Source organism: Pinus tabuliformis, chromosome 4_2, assembly GCF_031772625.1.
Source record: "Pinus tabuliformis cultivar Carrire ecotype Pingquan chromosome 4_2, CPIR1, whole genome shotgun sequence".
Classification (NCBI taxonomy): Eukaryota; Viridiplantae; Streptophyta; class Pinopsida; order Pinales; family Pinaceae; genus Pinus; species Pinus tabuliformis.
The window spans coordinates 763899433-763910084 of record NC_142304.1 but is presented as its reverse complement, the minus strand read 5'-3'; the positions used below and the strand labels follow the sequence as shown (position 1 = coordinate 763910084).

Below are 10652 nucleotides of genomic sequence, written 5' to 3'. Positions count from 1 at the left end.
TCTTTTATTCATTACGACAAAAATTTATCCACACTCATAATAACTTAATATCACTTTTATATATAATTAATTTTTTTTGAATTAAATGTAATTATATTTTTTAATATAAATATATTATAAATATAACTACAAATTAAAATTAAGAGAAAAAAATATTTTTTAATTTAATGTTATTTCTCAATAATTAGAGCGACAAATCTAACCATGCTTTTCAATAATTATTATTACCACCACATTTGGCATTTTTTTTATGGTCTAAAAATATAGATATTCTTGTAGAGAAGACAGATAAACACGAGTTGTTTTCCATTTTTTTATTCAATTCAATTTCTTCGCACTTTCTTGGTATAACTCATTTTCATTTTCAGTCCATAATTCTAACTAAAAAATACTCATTTCGATCGAGAATTTCTTCACACTTTCTCGTATAACTCATTTTCACGGTTTCTGTGTAACTAGCAATTGTCCCAAAAGGTACAAAGAGAGGCCGATAGGATTATTAAATTAGAGTTGTTGAATTTCTCTAAAAGAGATATTGATTGAAGCCTACAAGGAGCAACGAGATTTGATGTTTGGAGTTCTATGCTATCTGGACATCATATTTCTTTAAATACAATGTAATTTTTTATAAAAGTTCAAGCCCAATGCAGTTCTGCCATGCAGGCATACACTTAAATCGCTACTGGACTTATGATATTGACAAAGTTAAAGTAAAGTGGTATACAAGAGAATGTATCAAGCTAAACCACAAGTTACACATCTTTAGACCTGAAAAAGTACATAACAATGGTCTGGCAAATCAATAGTGATATCATACTTGCTTTTCCTTCCACATACATACAATTGCTCCAAAGGCACCAGTGGGTCACTAAAACGAGTGACCACAAGAAGAGACACAATTGTATTAATCGAAAGAAAATACAAAGTTGCTAATTAGAAATCTATGGTCAAACACTATTGTTCTCATAAGTAGTGTTTGTTATCACATGCATTTACAGTGGCCATTCAAGTTTCAATTTTATTAGATCAATTGGAACTTGTTTGGTTCACAATCAATATTTTCTATTCAACTATATGTGTTTTATGTTTCGCAGATAACATAAAGAACAAAACAGTAAATCTCATCCTCTCATCAATAATCACTATTAAGTTGTTTACATATTTTACTCTTTAGTGAGCCAATGAAGTGTAATTAAGATGGCCATCATTCCAATGTCAGCCAATGGAGTGTAATTATAAACTCATCCAATATAGATCAACCACAAGAATAATGTCAAGCTGTATCATCCAACAATAAGTTTTTCTTTTCAATTAACAAGCTACCAGTTCTTTGGCTGTCGCATAAAATATAAATTGAGGAGTTAAAAGACACTAGGGCCATTATAGCTAAACATGCATCAAGGTTTACTGCTTTACCCGATCAGGATGCAAAAAGAAATGCTACAACGCAGTAGCAATGGATTCATCAGCGAAAATTGGCCAGACTTTAATTAATTCACAAAAACGTTGAATGATATCAATTGTTCAAAAGTTTTAAACAAGTAAAGAAACACAAGAGAAAAGACAATAAATGCTCACCAAAACAAAAGAGATGTGCAAATGATTAAATTAGTTACTGAGGTGTGCTGAAATGCCTTAAAAAGTGCTTATAGACTTTAACTATATTTATTAAGGACCCCAACTGGAATTTGCAAAGCAAAAGGTTTTTCCCCGAGGTTTGTTATTATCATGTTCTTGTTCTCTAAAAGTTTGCTCCAAGTAGATCAAGTGGGCAAGGGACTTTACATGGACTCCACTCAACTTCAAACACAGCTTCAGCCATTATGCAGAGTGATTGAAATTGAACACAGCTAAGTAAAGAAGACCAACAATTGAGCTATAATCAGTATCAGGGACTCCTCGAGCACCAACTGGACACAAAACAGATGAAGACTCCCTAGCCTTTGCCGCTGCTCGCATAGCTTCATCTGGATTCAATTTGGCTAGCCTCCAAGCACTGATTCTAACAGGACGCTTCTGCATCCTGTTTTCCATCCTATTTACAACCTCGATATCATCAGGATCAACAGTGGACGGGTGTGGAATAACTTCATCCTGCCATTTAACACACAATACATGTCAGCCTGTACTACTATAGTCTGACCAAATTACAGACCTAAACCAAGATTTGAAATTGTGGATAACAAATTTATATACCTGATGCTCAACAAATATTCTAAGTGGTGTACACCATGCACCTTTATACTGCAAACCAAGAGAACTTCCTCCACTTAAACCAGTGGCAGTTGAACCACTTGGAGAGGAAGGTATACTTCGTGCATCACCCTCAACAGAAACTCCTGGCGGCTCACTTTGTGACCTCATTGCCACTACATATTCATATGTCGTAATTCCCTGCTATTCAGTACTCTTGTTAAAGGATGTTAAGTTTAGTGAATATAAATCGACAAAAGATTGTTGAGAACCATATGGATTTTTAAATAAAACTAACCTTTTTAATCAGTGTAATATGAAAAAAGAAAAGCTCTGCTAATGGCATTGAAGCAAGTAAGGCCACCAATGTACATACTACCTGCACGAAGACAACATCAGAACTCAGTTTCAGAGACAAAAGCTTACTAAAGTTTTATGCCGGTTATCAAACTTAGAGTACCTTAATATTGGCTGAATGTTGTTAGGTTTATCAGATTTTATAGAACCTCTTCAATGAATTACTGTCCTTCCTATAATTCAGGAATCATTCAACATTTTCATACAATTTTTTCTCTTGTGATTCTATACAGGCATTCTGTGGTCCAGACTCCAACATAACATTCTAAGAAGTTTTCCTCAAACAACATAAACTTTAGATCCTTCTAGAAAATCTCTGAAAGAATACAATTTCAGTTCACTGAAACTGGGTAACAGCATGCCAATCACAGACGAGTGGACAAACATACAACCACATAGATCATCCAAAAGCATATTTCATTTCAAATACATGACAAAAATATGTTGTTCAATGTAAAGCAATTTATCTTCCTAGCAATGAAGCAAGTTTTGAACACATACATAACCAATAATCTCCCTAATCTATCAGAAATCTTGTGTTCCTCATAATATCAACTCAGCGATTTTTAGAAGCTTTCTTACCAGGAAAACTCCTTCTAAGACTCTCACTCACAGCTTGCACAGCTGAGACAGGTCATACAGAGTAAAATATGTCTATAAAGAATTTAAACCTCGGTGAGGAATATTATCCCCTCCGCTTAACCATAAATCCAAAACCCGGTTAAGGATCCCCGAGTATACTTACTAACATGTCAAATATTAAAATTTTCTCAACCCTAAAAGAAAAAATCACATACCTTTCCCAGGGCTGCTAGCTTCTCCGGCAAAATTGTGCTGAAACCCTCCCCAGCCATGTCTCCATTGTGATCAGAAACATCATTGTTCCGTCCTGATCTCTCGTTAGGTCCGAGGCATGGTCTTGCATGAATTGCAGAATTATTTTCCTGCAATACCAAATATAAAACGTTACGCCCACTTCAATAATTACTAAAAACCCGGTGCGAGTTCTAAACCTCAAAGGAAAACTGTTATGCCAACGCCTCTCTCCATAATGATGGTGGGCTCGAATCTTCACCCACTGCATGAAGCCGGCAGAAATATCCGCAAATTTGTTACAAATTCCTGTAATTCCTGAACAAATCGTTACAAATTACTGAGAAAGCAGTTTAAAGTTAGCAGCGATTCTCCATGTGCCTTCAATGGTGTCCACTGTGACAGAGAAGGGCACGTATTCCTGTAATCCCTGAACAAACCGTTACAAATTACTGAGAAAGCAGTTTAAAGTTAGCAGTTTAAATATTTTTATTTTTTTCTTTATAAACTTTTTATAAAACCGACGGATTTGTGGTCTACGCAGACATCCCCAATGCTCGGTCTCGGAGTTTATAGGTGGATTTTTTTGGGGGGATTTTGCGTTTACATGTAGGACGCTTGTATTAATGTTAATTTTGGTTCCTTAGAAATCACGAAAAGCGAACTCTAGATTCGATTTCGTACTGGCCATGGCTACAAGCATCCGATAAATAAATACCATAAAAAAATATGGATTACAACTACCAAAATCAATTCAATTGGACATGAGGAATATCAAGCAATGCTGATACAGATAACAGAACAGAATACAATATTATTGATACAAAGAACAGAACAGAGTCGTCATTGTTACAGTGATATAGTTCCCATTGCATCAGCAGTTTAGTTCCCATGCTGTAAAGTGTGTTTGATAGATGGTTAAAATCAAACGTTGGTGTCTATTGGAAGGTGGGATGCCCCGGGAAGGATTAGAACAAAGCAGAGTTAGGTAGCTACTTTCCAATAAAGAAGAAGATGACTCCCCCGAGGCCAGATTTTCCCAGATAGAAGCAAGTATTTAAGCCTTACAGTGGGTGGTTTCTTATTTGGTGTCCACCCTACTGGAACAGAGGACTCGTGAAAATGAGAAGAAAGCAGACCTGAAAGAGTCAGGCATAGGTCTGGAATGTTTATTCGAAAAAAGTAAGGCTGGCATGTTGCCAATTTTTTTCTAGGGTAGAAGTGAAGCTCGATATTCAGCTATTTAATGGGCTTGTGAGCATAGAGAAATTTAATAAATGTCTAAGGACGTTTGAGGTGTATTTCAACTATCAGGGATATAACAAGATGAAGAAAATTACCTTTGCACTCTTAAAACTATTGGAGCACGTCCTCCTGTGGTGAGAAAGTTATTGCCAGTGTTAGCAACAGTAATGGAAAGTGCTTGTTAATTATTGGGATGACTCTATAAGGCTGTTGCAGAGGAAATTTTGCCCAGTTGGGTATGAAAGGGAGCAGCAAATTCGATGGCCGTACTCAGAGATATGAAGGGGAGCAGCAAATTCGATGGCACTACTCAGAGAGTTGTTATGTGGCTATTTTCAAATGATTTGAAATACTTTAATTCTCAAAGAATCCACAAACATCTACACTGTCAAAGAATACAAAGAAAAGAAAATAAACCGCTAAAGATAAATTCATTTGAACCGGGGAGAGACGTACCAGTTCCATTGAATGAGAGAAGTAGTTGCTCCTCATCATGATCAACAATGAAATCCAAATACACTGTAACAACAAAAAATGAAAAAAGAATGAACCCTATATCTCTGTTTCTGTAGAAGACAAGTTACCCACAGTCATAAATATAACAGTATACCTGGTATCCAGAATCCATAAACATCTACACTGTCAAAGAATTCAAAGAAATAAAAATAAACTGCCAAAGATAAATTCATTTTAACCGGGGAGAGACGTACCAGTTCCATTGAATGAGAGAAGTAGTTGCTCCCCATCATGATCAACAATGAAATCCAAATACACCGTAACAAGAAAAAATGAAAAAAGAATGAACCCTATATCTCTGTTTCTGTAGAAGACAAGTTAGCCACTGTGATAAATATAACATTATATATACCTGGGTATCCAGAATCCATAAACATCTACACTGTCAAAGAATACAAAGAAACAAAAATAAACTGCCAAAGATAAATTCATTTGAACCGGGGAGAGACGTACCAGTTTGATTAAATGAGAGAAGTAGTTGCTCCCCATCACGATCAACAATGAAATCAAAATGCATTGTAACAACAAAAGCTTACTAAAGTTTTATGCCGGTTATCAAACTTAGAGTACCTTAATATTGGCTGAATGTTGTTAGGTTTATCAGATTTTATAGAACCTCTTCAATGAATTACTGTCCTTCCTATAATTCAGGAATCATTCAACATTTTCATACAATTTTTTCTCTTGTGATTCTATACAGGCATTCTGTGGTCCAGACTCCAACATAACATTCTAAGAAGTTTTCCTCAAACAACATAAACTTTAGAACTCGCTTTTGCAACCCTGTGAAGTTGACATTACTTAAAGGATTTCAAGAATTGGAATGTATCAATTGGAAGCTATTTTGAATCCGGCTTTCTATGAGGACTTTGAGAATTGTAGCTTCAAGAGGAAGGGTTTTGAATGCTTCTCGATCCTTTTGAGACTTGTTTTGTGAACTTTTCATTCTTCACTTCACTCAGATATAGGGTGAGATAAAGTTCCTAGCAAAGGAACCAATTTCTTTAGTGTTAGCTTCAATAGATTTTGTGACCAAAAGATAAGCCCAATCATGTGCATGTTGAATTAGACCAATATATGACCATAGTTTTGCAAGATTGACTCAGTGGAGTACAAAAATTTGCAATCGAATGTTAATCCAACAGGGAGGATATGGACAGCAAAAATGGGGTCATTATATGCAACCAGTTTGTTCTGTTGCACACTTTGCAGTATGTATGTCTATGATTGAGGAGATTGTGACAGTAATTTTGTTGAAGATATCAGTTCCTCCAAATTTTTATGCTAACTCTTATTCCTTCGAACTAATATTGACTTTGGTAATTAGCTGGAAATAAGCAGAGGATTATTCTCTTGTTATATTTCGTTTTTAACTTTAAAGGGACTGTTTTGGCATGCACAATCGAGAGCACATTAAAATGGATAAAGACTGTCAGCAACAAATGGCAGGCTCAGGTGGCAGTACATCTAAAAAGAGATTATTTGAGCATTTCCAGGCATAAAATCAGACTTAAATTGTTTCTAGATTTTGAGGAACATAAAATAAGAACTTGCTGCGGATTCTAGGCCACAAAATGAGCATTCAAATCCATCGAAGACAAAGCGTTCCAGGAGAAATTAGCAGGTCAAAATTTACTCCAAATTTTGTGGACTGATGATTGATTGGCACCAAATCAGCAATTCCAGATTTGCAGGACATAGTTGGCAGTCAAAACACAAGTGGCAATAAAAGTTCCAAATCTTCAGGCATAGGATAAATCCATCAGCAGCTACAGCAATTCGAATCCATTGCAACAACTTTTATTTTTAGCTTATTTGTTATGATTTTAATTGATTTTATTTCCAGTAAACCAGTAACATATGGTTATTATTTTGTTTATTGAAGGGATGATTTGTAATAGTCAGGGGTTGGGTCCTGAGGAATTTCATGGGCCAATTTTTGTAACAGTGTTTCTGAACTTTAATCAAATTCTCTGGATCAGAAGTACCAGAGCTTTGGCCATAGAGATTCATGTGAAAAGTGCTTTCTAGTCTGTGTTCTTTCATGTGATTGTTTTCCATTCATATTATCTTTCTTCAGTATCTGATTAAGGGAAAATATTTCAGATTTCGTCCAAGTTAGATACAAACAAACTATATCTCATTTCAACCACCACACCAGAAATACCATATAGATGCAGGACTTCGAAAAATCAACCACACCACATAAGAAATACCATATAGATGCAGAACCCATATAGATTCAGAACTATGAGAAATCGAGAAATACCATATAGAAATACGAACTTTGAGATATCAAGAAATACAATATAGAAATACGAATTATGAGAAATCAAAAAATGCCATATAGAAACACCATATTGATACAGTACTGCGAGAATTTCCAAATTAGCATCTAGGAAGATGTCATTTCAGAAAATCAATTTCAAATCCAAAATTAAAAACCTAAGATTTGCAATACAACAGTCTTGTACAAACACTGCACACGGTTTGAATGAACACTACACATGGTCAGAATCGTTCAGACATGCACTATTTCTACTCGAAATTTTGTAATCCAAAATTTGCAGTACAGCACAGACCTTTAACAAAGTCCTTTACGGAAGCATTCAGACATTTAAAAGGTCAAGACCAGACCAGACCAGACCAAAATGTTTGACGAATATAGTTCAGATCCCATTCAGTCAACCAAAAATCTATAAAACATATCATTATAATTTTCTAAGACGTAAAAGATGTGAATATTGGGATCTGGAATTGCCGGTTGCCAAATTCAAGTGACTTATCAGCAAAGCCTTCAATTCGGCCGGAGCAATGCCTTCAATTCGGCGTCAGACGTTTCAGCAATTTTCGTCACTTCTCTGGTAACCTCAGCCAGCATATCCATGATTTCCTTCGTTATTGGTTCGTAGACGAGCCTGTCTTCCGGGTTGTTATAAGGTATTCGCCTCGACGAAACTGGGTGCTTAAAAGCGATTGGATTCGAAACCGGGGCCTTCTCGGTACTGTGGACCTTCGGCTCTTTATCAATGTCGGTGCCTCCATCGCTCTCAACTTCTTCCTCCTCTTTTTCATCTTCCTCCCTACGGTGTCCAGCATAAGTCTTGTCTTCCCCAACTGCCTCGGTCTGATGTACCTCTATTTCATCTTCCTCTTGCTGCTCGCCCCATGCCTGCTTCCACAGCTTAAACAGTTCTTTTTCATGCAAGCTCTTGTAAGCAAAAGCATCTTCTTTAATTTGCCCCTGAACCATCTTATTCTGGATGGATTCATATCTTCTCTTCATGCTCCTCATCTTTTCATACAGCTGGGTCTCACTTGCCTTGTGGGCCAAAGCATCATTCATCTTTTCAAAGAACTGTTCTTTGTTCTTGGAATAATCCAAGCCCTCCTTAACACAAACCAGGTAGCAATGCATGCTGACGTTCTCATCGTTTTCGGTCCACACACGGGCCTTCTTCTTCTGCTGGGAATCCTTTGCAGGAGTCACCTTGGGGACGGGGGACGGATATTCTAGTTGCCGCTTCCGTGGTTTCTTTTTCCAAGGGGTTGAAGCCGGCACATCTTCTTTAGCGGCTTTCTTTGGCTTGGACGCCGTTTTCTTGTTCTGCTCTGTATCCCCTTCATCATCTTCAGCGGGCTTCTTTTCCGTGGGAGCCAACTGCTTCTTCGGCGCGGGCTGCTCTTCGGCAAAAGCATCATCTTTGGCCCTTTTCTCGGCTGCGTTCTTGGGCTTCGAAGCAGAGCGGGTATTAGGGTTCGGCTCAGACGGGATGCTCTGGTTTCGAACGGGTGCCTGCCTTGCAGAGGCCTGACGCCGTGCAAGACCGGGACAGGGGACCCAGGTTCGAGCCTGTCGACGTACACGAATTGGCCGAGCTGAAGCTTGTTACTCAACACCAGGTCGACATCTTCGTCTTTGAGAGAAACATAGGTAGCATGCGAGGCATCCCCGCGCCCAAAAACCACCGCCTCCCCATTCTTGAGAGCCAGAGTAGGTGGTAACCCGCCCAAGCGCCTACAGCTGCGATTTCATCTGCAAAATACCTTCGAACCTGAGACATACAGAGTCGGCTAATAAGCACTCCACCAGAATCGATAAGAAGAACTGCAATTGTGCAACCTTGAGAGGGTTTCCGTTGAGGTTTCGCGAGACTCGAGCAATACAACTCGCGCCAGCTGCAGAGGTTTTGCCAGACCTGGGCAATACAACTCGCGGTTGAGGCCATAGTAATTGAAGGGACCATGATGAATAATGAATATCGTATGTCAGTGGAAAGCAGAAGGGTCGCGCCAGGTGTCATCCTGACAATGAAAATGACGACGAAAGTCTTTTTCAATAGGAAGGCCTATCGGCCTAACAAGTTACAATTTTTTATTAGATGTAATTACTAGTATGGATCTTAACATAGCAGTATGGGCAATTTTTTTTATTAGATGTAATTATTAGTATGGATCTTAACATAGCAGTATGGGTAATTGCAGGGTATTATATGTGGGAATAGGACTTAAGAATTTAATACTTTGGTGCATTTTTATGAAGTTATGAAATGTATTAAGAATGTCGCTGAATAATAAATGAACAAGTGTTAGAAAGTATTTTGTTCAGTTGTGGGAAGAGAGGATGTAAGAATTTAATAATTAAAATAATTTTTTACTCACTTTCAAAGTTAATAATTGAAATTCTGTGGCATATAGCTGGATGGAAAAGAAAAAAATAAAGAAAGCAAATTATTTTAACGTTTACTAGGCTAAAGATAGCTTATGGGACAAATTGCTTCTTCATCTACTTGATGTTACAAGCCTATGAGACGGCTATGAGACAGATTGCTTCTTCATCTGCGTGATGTTACAAGCCTATGGGACAAATTGCTTCTTGATCTGCTTGATGTTATAGATTTCTTCTTCATCTGGTTGAAGTTTCTTCATCTTCTTGATGTATTCTGTATGGTCGATTAATTATTGAGAAACATCCTCACATAGTTAGGATTTGGTGGATGAAACCCACCGTAAAGACAACTTCAATATTAAGACGAGATCATAAGTCAATCGGTAAAAAATAATCATATCTTTTGATATACTCTTTCTATTTTAAACTTTTCCTATAAAATTATAAAGTTGTATATCTATCTACATTTTATTAGATTAATTAAAAAGAATATGTAATCTATTAATTAACTTAATCAATAACAATATCATCTAATTTGTTATGGGTAATTATTGACTTTATTATTATAAATTTGTTATAAAAAAAATTAACTAAAAAGTTAATTCTGCTTTTTATTAACATTGTCACTGCGGAGCTCAAACCTCTTATTGTTTCTAAAGTTGTCAAAGTGTCATTATAGGTATTTAGAACACAAATCTTATAGATAAAGAAATAATATAGAAGAAATGATTTTTTGGGTAAGAAATAGACCATACAATTTATAGGGTTATTGTATTTTTTATTATTTACAATGCACTTTGAAATGTATAAGTGGATTTAACCCTCTGAAAAAGTTTTATGAGACATTTCAATTTTACAA

The 10652-nt window shown here is 36.6% G+C and overlaps 1 protein-coding gene across 1 annotated transcript; it reads right to left on the bottom strand.

Moving 5' to 3' along the window:
• Positions 1-1592: 1592 nt before the first annotated feature.
• On the bottom strand, positions 1593-2887 carry LOC149171841 (putative protein S-acyltransferase 19). The gene is made up of 3 exons (XM_089424134.1): positions 2492-2887; positions 2197-2394; positions 1593-2094 (listed from the first exon to the last, which is right to left on the bottom strand). The coding sequence occupies exons 1-3, from the start codon at positions 2537-2539 to the stop codon at positions 1822-1824; spliced, it is 519 nt and encodes a 172-aa protein (XP_089280260.1). The 5' UTR covers positions 2540-2887; the 3' UTR covers positions 1593-1821.
• Positions 2888-10652: the final 7765 nt, after the last annotated feature.